The 24,376-nt window shown below is 36.1% G+C and overlaps 1 protein-coding gene and 1 long non-coding RNA gene across 4 annotated transcripts in view; both read right to left on the bottom strand.

Annotated features, from left to right (window-relative positions):
* Positions 1-118: 118 nt before the first annotated feature.
* LOC148654689 (uncharacterized) lies at positions 119-3,207 on the bottom strand. The gene is made up of 2 exons (XR_015941512.1): positions 1,299-3,207; positions 119-1,181 (listed from the first exon to the last, which is right to left on the bottom strand). It is a non-coding gene; the product is annotated as an uncharacterized LOC148654689 (long non-coding RNA).
* Positions 3,208-4,123: 916 nt separating this feature from the next.
* The window catches only part of kcnc2 (potassium voltage-gated channel, Shaw-related subfamily, member 2), a 91,628-nt gene continuing 71,375 nt past the window's right edge, over positions 4,124-24,376 (bottom strand). The window contains exons 2-4 of one of the 3 annotated variants that reach the window (XM_088647326.1): positions 14,140-15,073; positions 11,279-11,443; positions 4,124-7,205 (exon numbers count right to left, since the gene is read on the bottom strand). In XM_088647326.1, the coding sequence (XP_088503452.1) occupies positions 7,141-7,205; positions 11,279-11,443; positions 14,140-15,073 (1,164 nt within the window). In that variant the 3' untranslated portion in view covers positions 4,124-7,140. The remainder of the gene's footprint in view (positions 7,206-11,278; positions 11,444-14,139; positions 15,074-24,376) is intronic. The other 2 variants (XM_088647327.1, XM_088647325.1) reach the window with 2 other exon arrangements.

The raw sequence follows: 24,376 nt of genomic DNA, 5'->3' as shown, positions 1-24,376 counted from the left end.
TACTACAATCCTAAGAGGTTAATTGAATTTGTTCAACTAAAACTAGACTGATTTAAATACTATGAAAGAAACAAAACCACATTGTTATATGATTAATGTGTTCCATATTATTTCCCAGTTTGAATTTGTTTTATTCTTATTTTTTCCGATGGGGTTTTTTTCCTTACATTTTGATTTCATATCATCAGGGGTTGTGCATGCACCTTAGATTGATAACAACATGTCTACATTACACAACTGCGATTGGGAATTGCCCCTACATTCATGGCACCACGCAACACAAATAATCCTGAAAATCAGCTTTTGAAACAAGGTGGAACAAACAGAAGCAGCACAGCATTTGACTACAATGATCCAGAAATAGACAAATAATCAGACCAGTATCTCCACAACACAAACAGAAATATAGATACTTTAGAGAATATTTGCAAAATATACACATTTCATTTAGATACAAATATATCATTTTAAGGGTTCCTAGGAGGTTTATAAGAACACAGATTAAAGGAATGGGAAGAAAGTACACAAGCAGGCTGACTGTGCTTATAATAAAATGAATAATGTGGTAGAAATTGGTAGTAAATTATAAAAACAACTTTCTGTGACAACAACAATTGAATATTCACTTGCTTGCAGATCAAATTCACCTGTGATCACCAAATTTAAAAGAATACACATGAAAGGGAATCCTGTGGGCCCTGTGTTCATAAGGACAGAGTTAGCCATTTCTGAAATAATTTTAATACATCAAAATATTACTAAAGTCGCAGTGCATTCTGGTACCACTTGCGTTTTGTCTCTTATTCATGTCTGTAATTTTATGTTAGAAGAACAAATCATTAAATGATCTTGGTTTTCTGTAGAAGGTGAGGTGTTGAAACTGGATAGTTCCATGCACTAACTGGTAACAAAGGAATACAGAAGTGTGAATTTTTAAAGAACGCCTATTATGATATTGAACTCCACCCACAAGAAAGCATCAAGTGTCATACTGTAGAAATTAAATAGATTTTTCCAAACACATTTTACTTTAAACTGAAACATAGCTAAAGTCGTGTTCATCATTTCTAAGAAGTGATATTTGATTACCTTCTTACAATATGAAAATCTCCAATCATGTTTTTTTTTTGTCCACAAAGAGTAAAATAATGATCCTTATTCAATTTTGATTTCTAAATTTCCTTTACAGAATACTGTAAAAACATTTCCATCTTAGAAACATTGCCAGACTGCAGTATGTATCATTCTTTCAGTCTCTTTAGCAGGTAAACTTTTTCACTGTTGGTTGGAAAAAACACCTGTTTATGGATTGATGATCACAAATAATCACATCACAACATTCTTTGAATCCTTTCAGTGGCTTCCTCTAAGAATTCAGGTTGATTTTAAAATCCTTTTGCTTATGGTAAAGGCTCTACATGTTTTTTATGTGATTAGGTTATCTGTTGACTCACATAACCAAGCATAAAAGAACTCCACCACATAAGGTTTTTTAGATCTAACCTGAAAATTGACTTATTTAGAAGGTGTTTAATAATAATAATTGCTTACACTTATATAGCGCTTTTCAGAACACTCTACTCAAAGTGCTTTACAGCTTTACATTTGTGATTGCTTTTTTCTTTTGTGTGCTTTGTTTTACTGACTTTGCTATTTAATTACATATTTAATATTTAAAATGAATTAATATATTTTACTAATGTACTAATTCATATAATTATTGTATTAACATTATTATTATTTTCTCTTGATAAGTGTATTAAGTGCTGTGAGATGAACTCTTTTAAAGGTGCTATAAAAATAAAGCACAGTATTATTACATTCATTGTTTGAGGGTTACCAAGACACTTCTTAAAAGTTACCAACAACCTTCTTTAAAGTCAAATGCATTTTACAGATGAATACCGGTAGTTTTTCTTTTACTTTTAAATTAATCATATTTCATATGCTTACAAGTAAAAAACAGGCAGTCATTGAAGTGTTCTAATATGTCCCCATAGCTTTCAGGCCATAAAGGCCCATGGGGAATGAAGGGCAAGGGCCACTATTTTTCTCAACCATTCGACACTGGAGGTTGAGGTGATGTGGTCAGCATCATGCTCCGGAAGTGTTCTAATAAACTTGCCAAATACAAGGATGATTTTTGTACGAGGAATATCTGCAACTAACAGTCCTCACTGTTTTCAGCCTTCCTTGCAAGACAGTCATTGAGCTACAGTTTCTGTGTTCAATGGAGGAATGGGCAAGCTAAACTAGGACATAGGTCTTGTTTGTAGTTTCCAATCATTCTTGAAATGACACTACACACAACACCTCATCAAAAAATCATGAAAGGTTTCTGCTTTATTTTTATGTGTTTGTATGTGGCTGTGACTTTTTAAGGAACTGTCTGTGTTTGAATATTTGATATACTGTACTTTTGTCACACTGTGTGTCTCTGAGAGATGCTTGCGGCCCACAGGTTGTACACCTCTGATGGAATTGTTTCCATCCGATAGGAGGAAAGGCATCGGTAGTAAGATAATGCAAATTACCAAGTAGAGTATATGTACAGTGTACATAGAAAATTGGTCAAACCAAAACATGGCAGTTTTTGTTTTTACTAGTTTACCAAAGAAATTATCAGAGATACTGTATCATTTTCTACAAAGAGAAGAGACCTGCACAGAAAGGATACCCGAATGTGATGAGATGGATCTTATTTAAAAGAAACAAAGAAAACTCCCTGCCTGTCCTGATGAGCACAGATCCTAAAGGGCTGCCCTTTCATATTGTAAGTGCAATGGGGGGTTTTATTTTGATGCGTCACAACTAGGTCTTCTTAGACTGTCAAGAAAAATGAAAACCTCTTAATCCTCACAATTTTTTTCCTTTTGGATGTGTAACTGGAACAGAAAAAGATATCACAAAGCATAGAAGAGCAATGAATTCACCCAGATACTAAAGAAAATAAAGTATTCATGACCAGATGTCACATTTATTAATCTCAGCACATGTTTTGATCTTTTCTTGCTTCTAATGATGTGCCTTAATTGTATACATCTACAGCACTACAGTGTAGACTTATTGCAGGGATTTCATGGATAATAGAGTTAGGTATTTAGGTTTTAAACACAATGTCAATGATGACTTTGAATTCCACAATCTGACTCAGCCTCAGCTCACAGGTGATAGATTTCAGTAGCCCACGTGCAGGTTAATATTTACAAATTCATATGTTGCTGTTGTTCAGTGTCCCAGTGTTGGGCTGCTGGAGGCTGATATTTGCCTGTTGCAGCAGTAGCCGTACAAAGTCTGTTCGTGTTTTTTCTCTTTGTGGGGTTGGGCTCAATCCATCCATCTTCCCAGTGACCATCCCCTGAGGCAATATCCGTGTGAACCTTTTCTCTCTGAGCAGAAGTCCTTCCACAACAGTCCTGGTTATGGTTAAAATCCAATGTCCATTTTGATGTTAATCCATGATAAATACTGTTTAGCACTGTGGTCAATAACAGCAGCACCAATATTTTATTAATTCCTTTGCTATTGGCCTTGGTAAAATAAATATCTCTGAAGACATCAACAAAATATAAACAATGTACATCTCTAAATATCAGAAATGTATATTTGGGATAATATATAATATTATACAAGATTAATGACATGCAGGTTCATGCTACAGGGTTAAATTTATATTACTGTACAACAGCTATCATATAACAGTACGTATGTATATATTTATATATAACTCTCTGTATATATATATATTTATATATTTTATGTAAATGTAAACTTTATATCCTCAACATCACATAAGGGGTAATTCAACAGATTAATGCAGTTGAATTACATACAAGATATGAAGTAGATGCAGTTGTATTGAGATATAGCAAATGTTTTATATGCTTAAGTTATTGTGAAAACCTATGATATGCATTGAACATAACTGTGTTCTTAAAGAAAGCTATGATGGTAGAAATGTACAATTCATTAAGTATAAATCATTGAAGTATTTAAAACCACATCTGAGAATGTGCTAGTTGCTAGTTGCTAAGCAACCCTGTTGCTGCTACAATAGGCTTAGGATAAGGCCAATCAGATTCCAAGTTGGAGGTTCAACATGCTATGCTAATTAGAGTTTAAGTTCTTTCATTTTTTGTGAAGCACAGCAATATAATTAATTGATTATATTCTTTAGATATAGTCAAATGAGGTCCAATTCAATGGTTACAGGGTCATTTCCTGTAAGGACATACCTCATATCTGAAAGGTTTCACTTTTGAAACTGATGGATCAAAGGCTCTTTATGCTTTTGAGTAGAGTGTAGTGATCATTTCTCAAAACTAATTAAGAGGAAATACACCAAATGTGCTCTTTTAATGTCATTTCAACTCACCTGTTATAGTATATCTTGTATCAGAATTATAAATTTAGAATACGTATATGAAAGAACAATATTTGTGAAGTGCATACTCTTGAGTAATGGTGGGATTGTCATTAGGAAAATAAACAATAAAAAATAATATATTTAATCTTTGTGTTTTTTCAGCAAATAAAATGACACTGTATTGATCATGTGTTTTTGTTTGGAACGTGTGTTAGATTAAAAAAACCTTAATTAACAAACTAAAGTTTTGTTGCTACCATGTACTGTGAGTCTTAAAAAGGTGTGTTTTTTATTAAGTAATGTGTTTTCAGAAGATTGTCTGGGGGGAAAATGTTGAATTACCCCCATATACACAACTAAAAGTCATTAACCACTGAAAATCACAAATGTTGTTGCTGTCTACATCATCTTAAAATGCAAGCCAGGATGTCAATGTTACCTTTCTGTCATGACTGTGCCTTCCCCAAGCCATTAAGAAAGAGAGCTGGCCTCTGCTTGCGTGTAACCAGTAAAGACAATCTCTTTGCAGTTATCTGCATGTAAACAACCGGAAAACCTCAATTCTATAACCCTGCCACATTTGGATTCGCAGTAGAACAGCATACCAGTCACAAACTATTTTTCCACATGCAAAAACAGTTGGCCAATGCACTTTTTTAGCGAATGGTACAATGCACACACATGTCCAGTGCCATCTGCATCCAGAATAAATTGTTGTGCAACACCGCTTTCAGACGATGAAACAGGATGATCCATGCAAAAATGATCTGGCCCGAGTTTTGGGAGGGTGCGCGTGTGAGTCAAGACGGGATTCCAGACATCTTCATAATGAATAAAAGTCACAGACATGAGGTCCAATGGAGTGATATCATTTGGAAGCACATTTTTTTTTCTAAATAGAAGTATATACATAATCTCCCTGAATAAATACATTTGTTATTCAATATACTGGCCATATAGAGAGCCACTAAATGTTCTTTTATTGCCATAATGCGGGGCTATCAGGAAATAATGGTGAAACACTATTTTAATCACATTGAAAGCCAAAGATAGGGATCTTCCATTAACAAAACAATTATTTCCTAATATTTACAGTTTACAGCATGCACATTTTATACTGGACTAGCAGTATCTAGTTTTAATTCTACATTGAATCACTTCCATTATGCAGTTACAATAATTGAATGGACTCTACCAGGCTTATTGATGCAGTCTAGCTTTACAAGATTGATGGAATGGGAGATCGAGAACGTCTCAGTGGACAAGGTGAGCTGTAGGGTGAAGTAACTGGAGACAGTCTCAGAGCATTACCAGCCAAGCCAGCTATGTTGTTTAAGCTTCTGGATTTTTCATATCCTTTATGCAAGAAAATGCACAAGACATAAGTTGGAGTCAGCCAAGAAAATTGAACAAGACACAGGACACAATGCAACACTATAGTTCATGCATTTATCGGTAGAATGTGTTTTCAGTTCTTCATTTACAAATGTCCATTAATTAACATGCTGAAGTGTTAATTATATTATTACTTTATAATAAGAAATATATGTTTATTTTTATTTTTAAATATTACATTTTAATATTTAAATATCTAAAAATGTTAAAACTCTAAAGCTATTTGTATTTGTGAAGTGATTGTCAGTCAATCTCTGAAATAAAACATTTACCTTTCCAGGATATTTTTTAACTAGTTATACTCAAAAAATTCAATTTTATTTAATCCATCCATTGCCTGAAAACCACTTCTTCTGGCAAGGATCACGCAAATCCATTCTGGATGCATAGCAGACAAGGTGGAACTATGCTCTGAATGGGAGGTCAGCCCATCACAGAGCACACAAACATACAAGCACAAACATATAATTTGATGACTAATTCTATGTTACTTGTTCATTAAATAGAAATTTGTTCTCATGTTAATTAATGGACAAAAATATCATCCACCCATCAATCATTTTCTTTAATTGTTGCATAAAGTTGTGATACTTTTTCATGACTTTTTAAATAATAATATATTGTGCATATTTGACAGAAAATGTAATTTTTATATATAACCAAAATGTACTGTATATTAGCAGAATTATATGGAGAATATAGACAATCTTATGTACTTCCAATATTATTTAATTAACTACAGTATATATGCACTCAGCATCAGTTTAGGACCTTCTTTACATAAGAACTAGTGTGGTAAAAAATCCACTACAGGAAAACCACATTGATTTCAGAAATAATTCAAAGTAATTTAAAGCAAACATGATATTTAAGACAAGCTTAATTAGGCTTGTCTAAGAAGCAGATGTTTTGTAACTTAAGGTGTGTGCTTTAAATATGATATTAAGGAAGATATATTTAAAATAATGTCATGTAAAATAAGTGACACCTGAAATGTACTATAATTAACACTGTAGGTTTATAAAATATATATATGCAGTTGTATTAGCAGTAGTAAATGGGTTATCAGAAAATAATGTATACTGTAAAAGGGAAAAGTGTCTCTTTTAGTATATAATTTCTATAATGTTCATCTGTGCTCTAATTTTTACTTTTTTCTGTTTTAAATATCAATCCACTGAAGTTTCACAGGTCAAAAAACAAAACAAAAATATCAAGCATTTGAAACTGTTTAATACAAGTCCTCTAAAAGAAAACAACAGCCATTAAAGCTGAAAATGAAAATGAAGACCCTGCTTAAATACACTTCAGAGGGCGAGTGGCTCGGATGGATTGAACGCATCAATAATAACAGTCTGTGGTCCGATCTTTGTCCTCTCTCATGCTGATGGGTAGGCAGCTTTTCCCATTTGTGTTCTTAGCCACTGAAACTTCAGTGCTGACTCTGCAATCAAACCCATTTTAATAAGCATTCTTCTTAATAAAACTATTGATAAATGCTTTGATTTTGCCAGTAGCCCACAATATAACTCAATGGCATTAGAGTTGTCAAAAGATAATACTGTGACAATCAACACTTTTGTTGACTAACATGAAATGCCATTTGAGATATCTTTAGTTCAGGATTTCAGAATATTGTTATTTATAGTCTGAGTGTTCAGGCGCACAATTGCAAAGCTTCAGAATCTACTTGTATGCAGTAGTGTATCAGTGTTTCTTAAAGGCCCTTCTCTAATGGCTGGTAACCTGTTATTTGGGAAAGATATTATCCTTGAAATTGTATGTGCAGGTTTTAAAAAACTGCCACTGGTAGACAGTTTTAATGTCACATCTAATGTCACAATGTGGAATATATTTTACAAATGTGTAAGGGCTTAATGAACTGTTACAGAAATACCTGGAGTTCTTATGTAAATAAGTCCAAACTGAATACCACAAATTTATATTTTCCTGACATTTGTTTGTGTAGTCCATTTGTGTCCCTTCTTGCACTTCTTTGTACTGTACTTTTCATGAAACTATTAAAACTAGGGGAAAGCAGAAATGGCTGTAATATGCTTTCTTCCTTACACTTTATAATGGGAAAGGGTGTCGTGTGGGTTTTTGTTTATCCACTCTTAGTGAAATTACCTAATACAGTTCTTACTAATCACATTTTTATTTAAAATATGCTACACTGCATCTACAAATGCAGGATAATTCAGAGACTTTTGTTTTTTCAGATCCTTGATTTTGTATTACTAAATACAACAATCCTGTGGGTTAGCATTCTTTTTATCCTCAAAACTATTCCTCTTAAGTATTCTTTCTAATTCTAAATTCCAGTCTGCACTTTTAGTCATTCTCCAGTTCAGGCATATGCTGCTCCAGAGAGCTGAAGAAGACACAATGTAACAGATGAGTTGACTCTTGTCACACTGTGAACAGAAACAGTGGAGGTTAAGTACCAACTGGAGGACTGTCACAGCCACCACTGATACAGCAGAGCTCTGCAGGAATCTGGCCAGCAATGGGAGTCACTGTTGTTTGGTGAGCAGAGCCAAGGATCCCCAAATTAACTCTATTTCCCTCTTTTGCAGCATAACATTTTTCCACCACTACTATAGACTCACTGCCACTGTGTAATGGCTTGACAACCTGCAAGCCATGCTACTCAATCTGTGCCAATAGGTACAGTCTGTGCTCTACAATCCAGTCAAGGGTCTGGATGCACTCCCTTGCATATAAAGCTTCACATTTCAATATCTGGTGGCCAGCAACACATACTTTCTAATATCTGTATGTGTACTGTATGTCTCTGTGTGTGTCCGTGTTTTTGTTATTTTTTTCCGCTTCCTGAATCCCCATTGGTCCATCACTACTGTACACCATCACTGCAGTTGTGACATCATCATCAGTCAACTTCTGGCCAATCAGCAACCAGACCTAAAGTTCAAATACCTGAAGATGTTTCAACTCCATTACTTTTCTGCTCAACTTCAGTTAGCTTTTTGCTCAACTTCGGTTAGCTTTGGCTTATGTTCGCATTTGCTCACTAGTGTTCGTGTTTGTTCATTGTTAGCTTCGTTTTCATTTGTTTATTGGTTTTGATTACCTGTGTTTTGTATTACCTTGCCTGCACTTGATACTTTCATTTTTACCTTGCTTGTGCTCATTTGTTATCCTATTCCTTGCTCGTGTATTTTCTTCGTAATTACCTGTTTTCCACCATTGTGCAATTGGTTCACTCGTGTCGTGTTATTGTTAACTGTGACCTTGTTGAACACCAGGGGAAAAGGTATACTGTAGATAAGGTCGTCGGATTACATTATGCACACGTACTGTAGGTTTGTTTTCTGTCTAGACACACCAGGTTAGGGGCGTGTGCCACTCATTTATTTTGGTTCTGGTTAGTTCAGTGTACGGAAGTTAGGATGCATGAAGACGCTGAAGGCCTTTTGGTTTTTGTTTGTTTGGGTTAGTTAGGTTAGACCTCACTGAATTAGCTAGATCCATTTGGTTTTGTTCTTTTCTTAGGCACCACTCAAGTTCCTTCCACTTATTCACTTTTTTAAAATAAATCACTTTTGTATACAATTTTGTTATCATGCTTCCTTTGTTTGCTCTTTGTCGATGTTCTATATAGACTACTTACTGTGTCATATACTGTACATCTACTGAAACAGATACATGCCATGGTTATGTATAGGACTCTGTTCTATTAGAAAAAGATGGGACAGGCAATGAAGGCTTGACAGAATATTTAGAACTTTTTAACACCTTGTCTTATGAACAGAAATTACTTGTAGTTGCATGTATTTTTTAATTAAATAAATCATATATTTCTTATAATTGTGAAAAATGAGCTGTCATTTTGTCACTTGAAAACTAAAGTTACAAAAACAATGTTTAGTCTTTTGTTTTGCAGCCAGCTGTTCTCCAAGCAAAATTAAAGTGCATGAGCATTTCTCAGTTCTCTTATATAAATAGATTCTTGCTATCACCCAAGACCTGATCTATGTGGGCACTTTGCTTCAGAATGTAGGATTACTAACACTTTAAGCAATTATCTCCTAATAGTACATAATTAGCAAAGATTTAATGGACTCTGATATTCCAGAATAAATTCAAATTTAACGACTGAGATAGCTAAATGATCAATTTAATTTGGATAATATTTTGATTCTTGGACAACTAAAAGATTGACAGTCATTTTCAAATTTATTTTTTTTCACAACGTTATGTTTTGCCCTATAAAAAGAAATAGGAAAATAATATTAAGCAAGTGTGTCTTTTTATTTTAATATAACTAAAGACACTTATAACACGGCCAGTGCTCTTTCTTTGTTTCAACAGCCATTTGCTGTGGTTTTAATGCCTTTCTGAACAGAGTACAAATGAAGACGCACACTAAAGAAAGAACAAACAGAGAGCTTTGGATTATTAGAATGTAAATTCCCCTCAGAGAAATAAGCAGAATTTCTAGTTCTCCCTCACTACGTCTGTACCTATATTATAATCAGTTTTCTGCAAAGCTCAATGCATTACACAATGCTTCATGCACAAAATAAATTGCAGACATGTTAAGAGCTGTTGTTTTTCTCACAACTACATTATCCCTGTATAAGGCTGTCCATTTGTCAGGGCTTTGTATAGTAAGGTGTTTAAGTCTTCGCATCTGTACTTCACCTAGGATGTTGAAGTGTGTAATTCATATTTACATCTAAAATATTAAAACCTACTGTATAGGAAGGTCGTGATAACTTTTATTTTGAAAAGTTAGTGATGGCTTTCATATTAGAAGGCAGTTAATTTGCATCGCAAGACCAGTTAAAAGGTTTAAGTGTAACAAGTGAATCTGAAAATATTGTATTGAGAGAAAACTAGTAAAATAAAGAATTGTGCAATATCTTCAATAATTTGTTTATCACCATATTTTTTATCACGAATTTCTGTGCAAATGAAATACGGTGTGTTGCAGCTCTGCAGGATACAGGTGCTTTAAACTTTGCCTCAAGCTATTATGCATTATTGACCACCAGACACAAGAATAAAAGCAATTTATAGCAAGGGGAAAACAGCATCCATCTCATCAAACTATACTTGTCTTCTGCTTGTGCTCTGAGGGATTAATGAGTCAACACCCTGACCATACCGTGGATGATGCTGAATGTAAAATACCAAGGTTAGTTTTTTTCTTTATCCTCCTTATGGCCCAGTTAGTTTGAAGCTTAAAAGTATTATACAGTATGAGATGGAGACTTTTGGATCCTGTCGGTTAGTTTGTCCATGTGACATGATAGCAAACCATTGGAGTACCTGTTTATGTTTATCAAAATGTCAGAGCTAGTATAGAGATATGTTTTCTCAAAAATACTGAAATTGTGTCTCCCTTGGGAGTTCTGTGGGCTAGACTACAATTATTCATTTCAGTTCATACTTTTGTTGTGATGTGAATAACTTAACTAAGCTCTGGCTGGGGTCAGGCTTATGCCATTGATACTGTGTGTGTCTTTACGGGACAAAAGATATCCATACCTTTCCTGATCCCTCCATCTGTAGAACATGTGTAATCACCTGCCGTCAGTAAGAAACATGTTCCACTTCTTCTGTTTTTGTCTCTGGTACTAGATCTCCTCATTGGGAGCCTTTCCTCAGGTGACAGAGTATGGTCACTTCCTCCACTGTCTTCACCTGACAACACTGGTCAAAGCACCATGTTGGACAATAATGATATTGAGAAAAAGTCCAACAGAGAGTTTCACATTTTTTTTTCACACTGAAACATACCAAACACCAACATCAAGCTTACAGTACAAAGGGTATGAATGCAATAGCATAATGAACAAGGGTTGCAAAAAGACATTATACATTGATTTGGGTTTATGGTATGTGTGACATCAGGGTTAGTGTCCTTTCTAAGAAGTTGCATCTATGTACAAACGTTTATATATGGCTGCTGAAATCACAAACATCTTGTTTGTTGATTTTGCCTGACTTTTATACAGCTAAATGGAAGTTTACTTTAAACAAATTGTTTACATAGAATTCTTAAGGAAACAAAGCCTATCTTGTCCAAAAAACAGTTTTGGAAAATTGTAACTTTCATAATTTGGTGAGTTGTAATGTAGTAAAATGTGGGAGAATAAACGTTGTATTCCTACATTTGCCTACATCGTAAATTTTGACCCTTGAGGACCCTTGGATTGGATCCTCAAGGCCCTGTCAAGCAATAGAAATTGTGTTAATTTTGATAGTCAGCTACAGTATATTTAATTTCTGACTTGTGATTTAATTTTTCAGATTCTCAGATAATCATTTTCAAGCTTTTTCTATATATTTTTGATGTTCAGACATATAGTATTTCTAGAAAGCCATTTTCTTACCAGAAAAATTCTAAAACTCCTCCAAGATTCCTGCCCTCTGATTTACAAACATATCCATCATTTAAATTAATTTTCATGTGTAAAGTCCAAAGTCCTGGAATTGTTACAGCTTCAGGGTCTTTTAGTTGAGTTACTTTTACAGTACATACTGTACACAGTGTATGCTATCCAATAAAGTGTTGCAGTTTGCAAATATCTTGCAAAACTGTTACACATTTTAAGTTGGTGTATTACTTATAAACTCTCAGTTTTGAGAATTTTTCAGGTAGAGCTGAGCTTCCAGGCAGTTAAGCACAAATGATCAAAGGAGATCTAGGGAATTAGTTCGCTTAATCACAATAAAAAGTAAACATTCAACATATAGAAAGTCAATATAATAAGACATGGGAGAATTTATAATAGAGATAAAAAAAAGAATGGAAGGAAGACGGAGAGCAGAAACACTAGGTGAAAGGACCTGATTAGTCCTGAAGACCAGATTCTGGCTAAGAGCTTGCTATGCTGTTATCTTAAGAAAATTCTGATTTCCTTTATTATGGAATCCTTGGGCTAAAAATTTTCTCTCCTAATTTGGTGCATCTTTAGAATATCAAGATACTGAACATTCCCATTCATTTGTGGCCATTCAGGTAATAGGAGGGGGGACTTAGTTCTGTGTGGGTGGTATTCTTTTTATTTAGGATGTAGGTTTTATCCCTTTTGTTGACCTGACAAGGCATTGTATAGTGTTTGAGGCTACAGGGTTAACATATTCTGGGTTTATTGGCTCTGTAGAGCATAGGCGTCTGAGATACAGTATACAGTATTAATTCATATATAGTGTAACAAGTATACTGTATTTGTTTTTGGTGAACATTTTGTGTTAATGTTATTGTTATTGTTATTATTAATATGTTTTTTCTAGTTTACCTTTGATTTATCACTCTTTTGCCAGAGCTGTGCCTCAATGTACCTCTCTCAGGTATACGCAGGTATATCTGACATTGGGGTTGATTTATTTTAATGATTTCACACCTTTATTTTCTATACTTCTGACAGCCCTCCACAATTTGTAACACTATTCTTTCTTTTTTCTGCTTTGTATATCTTGCCTGTGTGCAATCTGCATTGTGAAAGCCATATTTATTAGAAAATAATTTAAGACAAGACAATGGCAGTGAATCATAGCTTCCATACAACAAGATACATAACAAGGACAGTATTTAATATTGTTTCTACAACGCAAATAACATTTTCCCAGATACTTTGGCCACAAATGCATTGTTGTTTTTTGAGTTAGGATTAGGATATTTATTGTTAGAATTCTAATACTTCAATATTCAGGAGCATATTAGTGGGACCAGCAATGACCCTTTGCATACAAGTACTACTTTTGTTGTAAACAGTGTTTCTGTGCTCCTAATTCTCTTGGGGGGATTGCATGCATGTATTGTATATTTTATAAAATCGAACAAAGATATGTAATTTTTTTATAATACTATCATTTTTGCTACTATTATTAATTGTTTATGTGGTTTTCATTAATGAGTAAACATTTTAATCATAGAAGGGAAGGATTATATGGGTGAGAACAAAATACTCAACAGGACAGCACAAATGAAAAACAACATGACACAACAACAAACCTGTCATGCATGATGCCAAGCTAAAATACATGCCGCATATTTTGGAGCAAGCAAATACTGTATACAGTACATACAAAGGATGACACGCATTTGCAACCATTATATACACATCAAAATGAACTATATAGTAAACCTATTTCAGAATTCACAAATCAGAAACACAGTGCCAATCATAGCTGTAATAAGTATAAATATATGACACATTTAAAAGTTTTAAAAATTATATAATTGAAGCAAACTTAATTCTTGCTTCATACTGTATGATGGTGATTTGATTTTTCATTACATCTTAATTATTAATTGAAAAGTAAAGTTGAAAGCTTCAGTATTACTTTTAAAAATGAGGTAGGTCTATATAGCCATTGCTTTAATAATGAAACTACCATACCTGATCTGTTGCGTTCCAAGAGCCTGTTTTCTTTAGCATGACAGGCATCGCCTTGGGTACTATTACAAGCCATGTTCAGTTCCGTCTTGCAGTATGTGGGTGAGCCACCTTGGGGAGCCTGTGGAATGTGCTTCTTTCTCCTGCGTGGTAGTTTCTGTTTTGCCATGGCAAGCGAGTAGTACATTCCAAAATTATTCACGATGACAGGTACAGGCATGGCTATTGTGAGCACCCCAGCCAATGCACAAAGGGCACCTACCAGCATTCCTGACCATGTTTTGGGGTACATGTCTCCATAACCGAGGGTGGTCATAGTTACCACAGCCCACCAAAATCCAATAGGAATATTTTTGAACTCTGTGTGCTCACTGGCTGTTGGGTCATTGGGACTTGCACCTATTCTCTCAGCATAATAAATCATGGTGGCAAATATTAACACCCCCAGAGCCAAAAATATAATAAGCAGCAAAAATTCATTAGTGCTAGCTCGAAGAGTGTGTCCCAGCACTCGCAGTCCTACAAAATGGCGGGTTAGCTTGAAGATTCGTAGGATTCTGACGAACCTAACGACCCTGAGGAAGCCCAGCACATCTTTAGCAGCTTTGGATGAAAGCCCACTGAGACCCACTTCCAGATAAAAAGGCAAAATAGCCACAAAGTCAATGATATTCAGGAGGTTTTTGACAAATTCAAGCTTATCAGGGCAGAAAATGACACGCACAAGAAACTCAAAAGTGAACCAGAGTACACAGACTCCTTCCACATATGTCAGTGCTGGGTCCGTTTCAATTTCATATTGTGAGACCAGTTCAAATTGGCTATCATTCCTTATCAGTTCGGTTTTGTTTATAACTGTGTTAAAAGCCTCATGGGTCTCCAGGCAGAACGTTGTGATTGACACAAGGATGAAAAACAAGGAGGCAAAGGCGATAAACTGCAAAAGAAGAAAGTCAGAGTTAAGAAAAATCTCACGCTCTGCTGCCCTGAAGAAAATTAATTAACACCTGATACTTGACAAGGCAAAGGCACATAAGCTAAATTTAAATGAGAAACAGTACCAAAGCTGACCTGAATATGAAATTGTGGGTAAGTAAATTAAAATGCTATATAGCTACATGGTGATTTGGATTTCCTACCTTAATATAATTATTCCTGGAATGACAGGTTCAATTATTCAACATAGCCTAGGAGAAAAGGTAAACTCTCACAGCGGTTTATTTGCAAAAGTGCTGCTGTTTGCATGTTATCATTATTGTTATGATACTTTGGATTAATAGGTATCTTTGAAATTGACATTGCATAGACACTTTTTTCACCTCATTGACATTAGAATTAAAAACGTACTCTGAAAGTCTTTAGATATGGTGGTGCTGTTGTGCTCAGTCATGTGAAATGATTCTTTAAAAAGCATAGAGACATCCAAAGAATCAGAATTCCATTCACATATGAGCAAAGTCATTCAAGTACAGTCTTAACCCCCTGAAATCTAATGTGGATGAAACCTCTCCCAGTAGCATTCATTGCCATATCATCACAAAAATATTATTACATTCTGCCATTTCTAATGTCTTCCAAGTGCACAGAGGTACTGTAGCTCTTCCATAGAAACATCAGTATTATCCTGCTCATATACTGTGACAAGGAATACAAGACCATCAAGAAAAGCCTGTCGTTCTCTGAGTCTCTTTGTTCTACAGTCTAAAATGTTAAGAATTTTTATAAATAGCATCACCTTCCTTCACCCTTCTAAATTTATTTTTTGAAGTGAAGATTTCAAATCTAAAACAAATAATATTGTTAGGAAAGATTACCAAGAGTAGCTACAAGTTATTTTCTGGCAGCTCATGCTTACCATATGTATTAGAATTTGCATCCAGTATTAGAATCATGGCAAATAAGCAATTTGTAAAAAATCACTATTACTCACTATTAGTAATAATATTATTATATTTTAGGACCCTGACTTCAATCCGGGACCTAGGGTGCTCTCAGCTTAGAGCTTTTTCTGTATGTTTTCCCTGTGTTTGCATGGGTTTCCTCTGGGTGTTCCAGTTTTATCCCTCCCACAGGCAAAAGACATACTGGCAGGTTAACTGGCATCTGGCAAAACTAGCCCTGGTGTGAGCATATGCATGCTTGTGTCTCTGTGTGCTCTGTGATGGGCTGAAGTCCCGTCTAGAGTATATCCTGCCTTGCGTCTGTTGTTTGCAAGGATAGGCTCCCGTACCCCTGTGAACCTGAATTGGATAACGTGGTCAGAAAGTGGATAATATCCAATTATAATAATAGTAATAATTTCTTATTTTATTATAAGCAATGATACTGTACCTTGCAATATTTTGGACAACACAGTCATCTTAGAAAGTTATACTTAAAAGGGTTGTTTTGTAGATGTTAATTAGAAATAGTCTTTGATTTCCAATTAGTATCAGGTAATCCAGAGTTAGTGCTCAATTTAAACCACTGGAAAATGCTTTAATAGGTTTCGTAACATAAGATCTAAGATGATGAGAATAGTGTTCTCTCTTTTGCAACCCTATCTATAGAATTATAGATGTATGTATTGGAATCCTGTATCCCATTGAACACCCGTTGTGCCTGGAGTGCCTAAGAATGTGCTGAAAGAAAGTTAAGGATCAATCAAATCAAACGATTTAAGAGATCTTCAAAAGAATCAATCAAACATACAAAGCATATTTTAGGTTTTATCACCATTTATCATAAAAAAATAAAAAAAAACTACAGTAATTCTTGGCCAACGTATTCAATTTGTAAGTCATATGCAGTATGCCTTAAAGCCCATTTGAACAGCAACTAACTGGTCTGGGTCTGGTCAACACTGGGAAAGAGAGCTCTAAAGCAGATCAGGTTACTGGTGTACAAGGTGTTGGTGCAAGAGTAGTTGGCAATCTTGCCTCAGGACCAAAGTTTCCAAAACCATTGATTACTAAGGTGACAGGAAACACTAAGCTGTAGGAAGTGTCATCATTTAGTTGAAATGCTAGACTGTTGTCCTGACTATTTGGTCATTAATGTTCCCATGGGACTGTATTTAAGAGTGGTGTTAACACAGGTGTCCTGACTAAATTCCACCTTGGGTTTATATGATACAGCTAACCTAAACTTTCCCCTTAATTCAATTGGTGAAGTAATTTCTAATTTTCCAACCGAATCTCATGTATAGTATTGCTATTGGTGCTTCATGATTGCAAAGTGTCTCCATGGTGGTTATTGCAATTCAGTGGTAAAGTGTTTGCCCTTGTACATGTAAAAAGTTATATTTAATTCCTTATTAATCATTAAATTTCTTTCTCATGATTTAATGATATGTAAATAGATTAAAACCCAGGGTTTTGTTTTGTAAGAGAACATGCTTGGCTCACAAGACAACCAAGGTATTCTAACAGTAAAAGCATCAAAATACTGCCTAGTAATAACAGCCATACCTAGATATACTTTCTGGTCTGAACTGGCTGACTAGTTCCCCTGTGCACCAGAACAAGGAATAATCTAAGAAAACTTGTTTTACACTGACTACATCCATAGGTCCATGTGTCCATATTTTACACTTACTACATAAGTATCCATAGTTGCATAAATGTAGAATTGAGACTACAAGCCAGACAGTGGTGGAGCTTGAGCATTTCTGAACATTGCTGGATTAGTAATAAGCATAAAGTTGTATACTCCGGTGGTCACATGTACCCCTGGTGGCATCAGATCTGCACTAGCTAGTGCTATCAGAAGCCAGACACTTCCAAAGGTTTCAATTCATTATTGCTCAAAGAGAAATGATGCACAGCCTCTTTGACAGAGAAAAGTGTTCTTGTGTCATACTTGTGTACAGCACACAAAGGCCCATACAGTATGTACATAGTGAATGTCTGCTAAATGAACAGTTATACATGCACAAGGACAATACATGCACAAAATCATAGATGGAAACTCATGTACTGTATGAATACATTTGGCAAGTATTTTGGTCTCAATAAACATATGAATGTAGAACACACACTATTGGCTATAGTCAGGACTGTTCTTCCCCAGCATAAATCATCATATAAATACAGCATCTGCACAGTGAACAATATCAGTTGTCACACATGATTGTTAAAAGACTTCTGCAAACACATTTTATTATCATCATATTTAAAAGTGGTTTCAAAACAAATAGTGATTCAAATGGTCCCCTGATCCATTTATTATTTTCAGTAACATAATTTCAATTTAAAGTTTACATGCACAGTAATTCCATTAGTCCAAGTAGGTAGCTGCATCAGTATGCATAGGCTGCAAAGGAACAAGTAAAGGTTTATTCCATGCTGAAAAGAGAAGACACACAATGTTTCAACTGTGGAGCTTTGTTCAGGTTTCAACACACCGGTACATTTAATATTTAACTTTGTCTAGACAGAAGATAGGTCGGGTGACAGAACTTTAGAATCACAAGTTATATATTATAATAACAACACAGTTTTATTTATACCTAGTGTACGTTTCAAGAAGCATAGCATGTTGCGCAGTAGCATAGACACACAACAGCACAAGAAATGGAAAAAAGATAATTCATTTAATGTAGCCATGAGTAAAATTTATATATAGATAATAAACCCTGGTGAAAGTTCGGGTCTTTAAAAGTGTTTTAAAATGTTGATACAGAATTTGTAATAGATTCTCAGATAACAAACTGGATTATAAATCCATAATCTGAAGATAGATTACTGTACATGAGAAGGAGAAAAAGTACACCCTAAATACCAATGGGAGCTATTACAATTTATAGAGTATAGGGGTACTTTCTACACAAGTACAAATACAAAGGAGTACAAGTTTAAAGGAGTACAAATTCTATACAAACTGTAGAATAACTGTACATACTGAAGTCTATTTACTATTTTAGGACATACTATACAGCAGTAGGTAAGGCAAAGTAAAGTGAAAGTAAATCTAATCTTGATGAACTACAGGCATTTGATAATATTTAATTATCAGAAAAAGAATCTTAACTAAGCAACATTATGCGAGTGGAAGAAAGTTACAGTACCATTATGATGTTTCTAACATGAGCTTCAAATGAGAACAGAGAATTACAGGTAACACCAAGGTTTCTAAATTGACGTTACTTGTGGTAGAAGTAGTAAGATCTACTTTAAACTATAAATACATGTGAGTGTCATCAGCACAACAGTGAAATCCAAGTCCATGATCATGTTGACCAGAGTCAACATGTAAATTCTAAAAAGTAAAGGTCCCAACACAGAATCATGCAGAACACCCTACTGTATGCAAGTGGCAAAACCTCTGATATAAAGCAGTGAAGAACTGCTAATTGGCTCCTGACAGCCAAATAGGAGTAAAACCAATTTAGCAACACATTTTTCCATTTGATCCTGTAGAATTTGGTAATCATGATTGGCAGATTCAAAAGTTATACATAAGCACAGAGAGAATACATTAAGAGGTTCAGAATCAGAAGCCAGTAGTAAATCATTACATGCTTTGACAAAGACTGTTTCAGTACTGTGTCTCTGTCCAAGCCCTGAATCAAAGACGCAAAGAACTCATTAAAGGCAAGATAAGGCTGCAATTGAGCTGCCACCACCTGTTACAAAATTTTTATTAAAAAAGACAAATTGTAAATAGAATAGTAGTTATTATGTACTGGGGGACTAGGTTATTTTTAACACTGGTATAACAGCAACCAACTTCAAGACTACAGAAACAAGATTGGACTTCAGATATACAGTGAAGATATCTGAATTCCAATCTGTGAAATACTGTGAAGATGTTAAGCATATTTAATATATGCTGGGTAGCACTGTAATTGCATATGATTTAAACATTAACCTGAGATGATCTATCCTGACACATGATCCTTTGTATTATTCAGGGAGTACCTGTACATTTCTTTATTTCAGTTCCTTTAAGTCTTAAGTCCTAAGTCTTTAAACTTTAAAGTACCACCAGTAATTATGAGTCAACTCAGGTTATTATCATTTTAAGATGGTTTTAGATTGCTGGCTTGTACATTTTTAATGCTGATATATCATCTTGAGTGGAGTTGTTTTTGAAAAAAAAGATTTCACTCTCACTTTAAGTAAAGCAGACACCAGGGTCTGAAAATAAAAGTAAAAAAATCAAAAGAAATTACATAAGGATCTTAGCTTTAGCTTTGTGAGCTATCAATGGAATTATTCATATATTTTTAATCACAGCTTTCCCAAAGAATAAATTAATATAACCACCATTTCTAGATGTTTTTTTTATTGTCTGAAACTGGTTCTTATAGAATTAATGATTACTATAAATCTTTTTTTTATTCTTCTTTACTCGTTCTATATAAGATGTTAAGTCATAGAAAACTGTTAATATAATCTATGTGACTTTTATACATCTGAAATTTAACTGTCGTTTATGAACAACTGGTTTGGTCAATGAATATTTTTTCAGATGTATGCAATGAAAGCAAATTGGTTTTAGAGACATAGGAATTTCACACCCATTAGTTGCTTGAACAATTAGTTGCTTGAAACTTGAATTTTACCTATGAATTTTATTTATTAAAATTAATTTCATGCTTTGGTTCTCAAAGCACTGAAGAAGATTACATCAAAATACATATCAAGATAATAATTAAAAAAGAAGATAATTAGCTGAGATTTAAAACTCAAAAGTAGGTCTTTTTTCCAGTTATAAAAATATTACAGACACAGAAAAGGCTGTTTAAATGTGGGATAAATCATTATCAGCAGACCTGTGTGTGTTGGGTGTAAGGCACAGAGAGTGGGTGTAAAGCTTTGTAAGTTAACAGTAAAATCTTAAAACCCATGCTACAGTATATTTTACAGGTAACCAGTGCAGTTGATTAGGTGGGAGAGATCAATTTCTGATTCAGATTTTATGAGGACATGAGCACAAGCTGAAATCTTTCTGAAGTTATTTACAAATCTATAATTCCTGAAGACATTTTGATCTAAGTGAGCAATTGTCACATACAGTAGCAGGCTGTTTTATGGCAGGGTGATAGAATTTAGTCAACATGCATTTTCCACAAAGGAGCAAGTACAGGTGAATTCCAAACTGGAAAGTACTGTACTGTAGATGATCTCCATTCTATCTGCTTCCAAAGATCCATGATGACTATGTAAGTGCCACCACCTGGTGAAAAACAAACCAGCTACTGTAATTTTCACCACATTTCATGAACCTCCACCCACCTCTAAAACTCACTGTTATGTACCCTCTACCACTCCTCCTTTTCTGGACATAGAAAAAGCAATTACCTTGTGTTGCTATACATGCGCAGACAATATGAAGCTTATCCATCACTTTCCAACCATTATTCATAGTTGCTTCATCTCATGTAGGATTGCAGCAAGCTGGAGCCTGTCCCAAAAGGAACATGCACGAGGTGGAACTGTACTTTAGTCAGAGACCAGCTATGAAGGGCAGACACACAGGGTAATTTGGAGACATGTTTTGGAAAGGTACAACAAAATCTCAGCACTCAGAATAATCCTCAAAAACATGGGAGAACATGCAGACTCTACGCAATGTGAATACACAGAAAAGCAAAGAAGAAGCTCTGTACATTAGTAAAGGCAAAAGGCTATTTTTGAAACACAAATATTCACAATCGTCATCTAGAGGGCGCTCCGCCCCTTTTGTATTTCAGTTTCATTATCACGTTCACCTGCCCCTTGTTCCATTTATTATTTAAATCCAGTGCTCTGGAACCTTGAGGTTCTGCATTGGAAGACGGACGCCCAGAGGCCCGCCTAGCATCAAGTCGCCCTACGTCTGCAGCATGAAGGCTTAGGCTTCCGATCGGCGTCCTGACCTTGCTGAGTTTGGGGCTTAGAGCACCTGCCTGTCACGCCCGACATCCCTCCCTAGAGGGCGCTCCACTCCTCTCATTATTGTTCGTGTGATTTAGCTCTCCAGGTGTACCCTTTTAGTGTTATTATTTAAAGACCAGCTCCTCCAGTCCTCGGGGCTCATCATTAGGGTAAGATGTCGCGAGGCCCGCCTAGCACCAGGAAACCCTACGTCCGTCTCCTGAGGGCATAGGCCTCATCCCCGACACCTCCCGCTTCCTGAGCCCGGGGTCTGGAGGATCTCGCCCTGTCACCCTTGGACCTCCATGTTTCGTTCGTCTGTGTGCTCCCCTCTCCCGGGGATTTTAACTTTGTCGCGTCCCAGGATGGATTTCTAGTTGATGGACTTTCGGACTGTGCTTTGACCTGCCCTTGGACCCGTTTGGATTTGGATGCCGTTTTGTCTTCCCCGTACACTGTCTCACAGACTGTCACTATTATTTTGTGCACTATTAAACCCCTGTGTGTTCCTTTTACCACGCCTCCTGTTTTCTCCAGCTCCTACCACATCGGATAGGGTCTTCTACAAGATCTGACACGGATTCCAGTCCGTGTCCGTCACAGAATGATGAGCCTATGCTAGACCCCGCGAGTGGTAATCTGGAACACCCGGACCCTCATCTGGACCTGTTTCTCTTCAAGATGCCCTTCCTGTTTTCCTGTCAAGATCCATTCCTGTTTCGCTGGACAAGGTATTTTTTGTGGATTTTTTTTTTTAAAGGAATTCTTGGATTTTTTTTTTCCTGGATCGTCTTGTTTCTCCATTTTTTTTTTCTTTCCCTGCTGGAACTATTTTGAGAGTGGACAGCCCTACCGTTTTGTATATAGTATTCTCAGGTTTTATCTCTTGTGTATATAGCGATTCTGAATTTCCTTCTCTGGTTGTATATAGTCTGTGCTTGTGATATTCTTGTTGATAGTATTGCCCTTATTTTTAATTGTGTAGGGCGTCAGGAGCCGCCCTTGAAGGGGGGGGGTACTGTCACGCCCGACATCCCTCCCTAGAGGGCGCTCCACTGCTCTCATTATTGTTCGTGTGATTTAGCTCTCCAGGTGTACCCTTTTAGTGTTATTATTTAAAGACCAGGTCCTCCAGTCCTCGGTGCTCATCATTAGGGTAAGATGTCGCGAGGCCCGACTAGCACCAGGAAACCCTACGTCCGTCTCCTGAGGGCATAGGCCTCATCCCCGACACCTCCCGCTTCCTGAGCCCGGGGTCTGGAGGATCTCGCCCCGTTACCCTTGGACCTCCATGTTTCGTTCGTCTGTGTGCTCCCCTCTCCCGGGGATTTTAACTTTGTCGCATCCCAGGATGGATTTCCAGTTGATGGACTTTCGGACTGTGCTTTGACCTGCCCTTGGACCCGTTTGGATTTGGATGCCGTTTTGTCTTCCCCGTACACTGTCTCACGGACTGTCACTATTATTTTGTGCACTATTAAACCCCTGTGTGTTCCCTTTTACCACGCCTCCTGTTTTCTCCAGCTCCTACCGCATCGCATAGGGTCTTCTACAAGATCTGACACGGATTCCAGTCCGTGTCCGTTACACTGCCCTCGGCGTTCTGTTTTTAACTTCCTGTTCCTGTTCCAGATCCCGTTCCGGATATTACTCTTGTCTTGTCTTGGATGGATCACTTGGCTTTGGATTTTGGACTGCGCCCGGAGTTCCCCCCTGGACTGTTTTGGACTTGTTTGCCTGTGCTCCCCCAGTGCACCTGATCACTGTCGGCACCGTCCCCTGTTCGTCATCCCTTCCATTCCTATCTGTATTTTCACCATAGCCCATTTCCAGTCACTTCTGGATTATACTGTTTGCACAGGATCCTAAACTACGCACTACACGGGAATCAGGACCAGCTCCTGTTACAAATATATATATCACACACATTCATCAGGATAACCTGATTTGTTTCAAACCAAATAGCCAAGGTTTTAGGAAAATATAATAATAGATCTCTTTTACTGGAGAAAGAAGGAAAAGCCCTTCACAGATGAGCTTGACATTTTATTTACTCTGATGATTATGAAACCACCCTTGTAGCACACAACCCGATGAAACCAGATACATGTTTGCCAGCAAAGCATGTGTTCACAGTTTCTACCTAAGAAATCTATATATACCCTGTATATAAAATAATCTTATAATTCTGCAGCAATTTTAGCGTATTGCCACACATTGCCATGTCCTGTCATCTTGTCTCTGTAAGTCTATCAAATCAAGCAGCTCTGGTGCATTTCTCTGTTGCATTGCACTTTTGTTTGAAACCCTTTACTAGAGTACTTTTAGTCCACATTCCCTGTTCTTCACATGGACATTCTACTGGTGCCACTTATCTCTGTGCAATATTTAAGGGTTTG

The sequence above is a fragment of the Lepisosteus platostomus genome, chromosome 9, assembly GCF_059453375.1.
Source record: "Lepisosteus platostomus isolate fLepPlt1 chromosome 9, fLepPlt1.hap1, whole genome shotgun sequence".
NCBI lineage: Eukaryota > Metazoa > Chordata > Actinopteri > Semionotiformes > Lepisosteidae > Lepisosteus > Lepisosteus platostomus.
The sequence above is the reverse complement of the archived record's forward strand: the minus strand, read 5'-3'. Positions and strand labels throughout refer to the sequence as shown.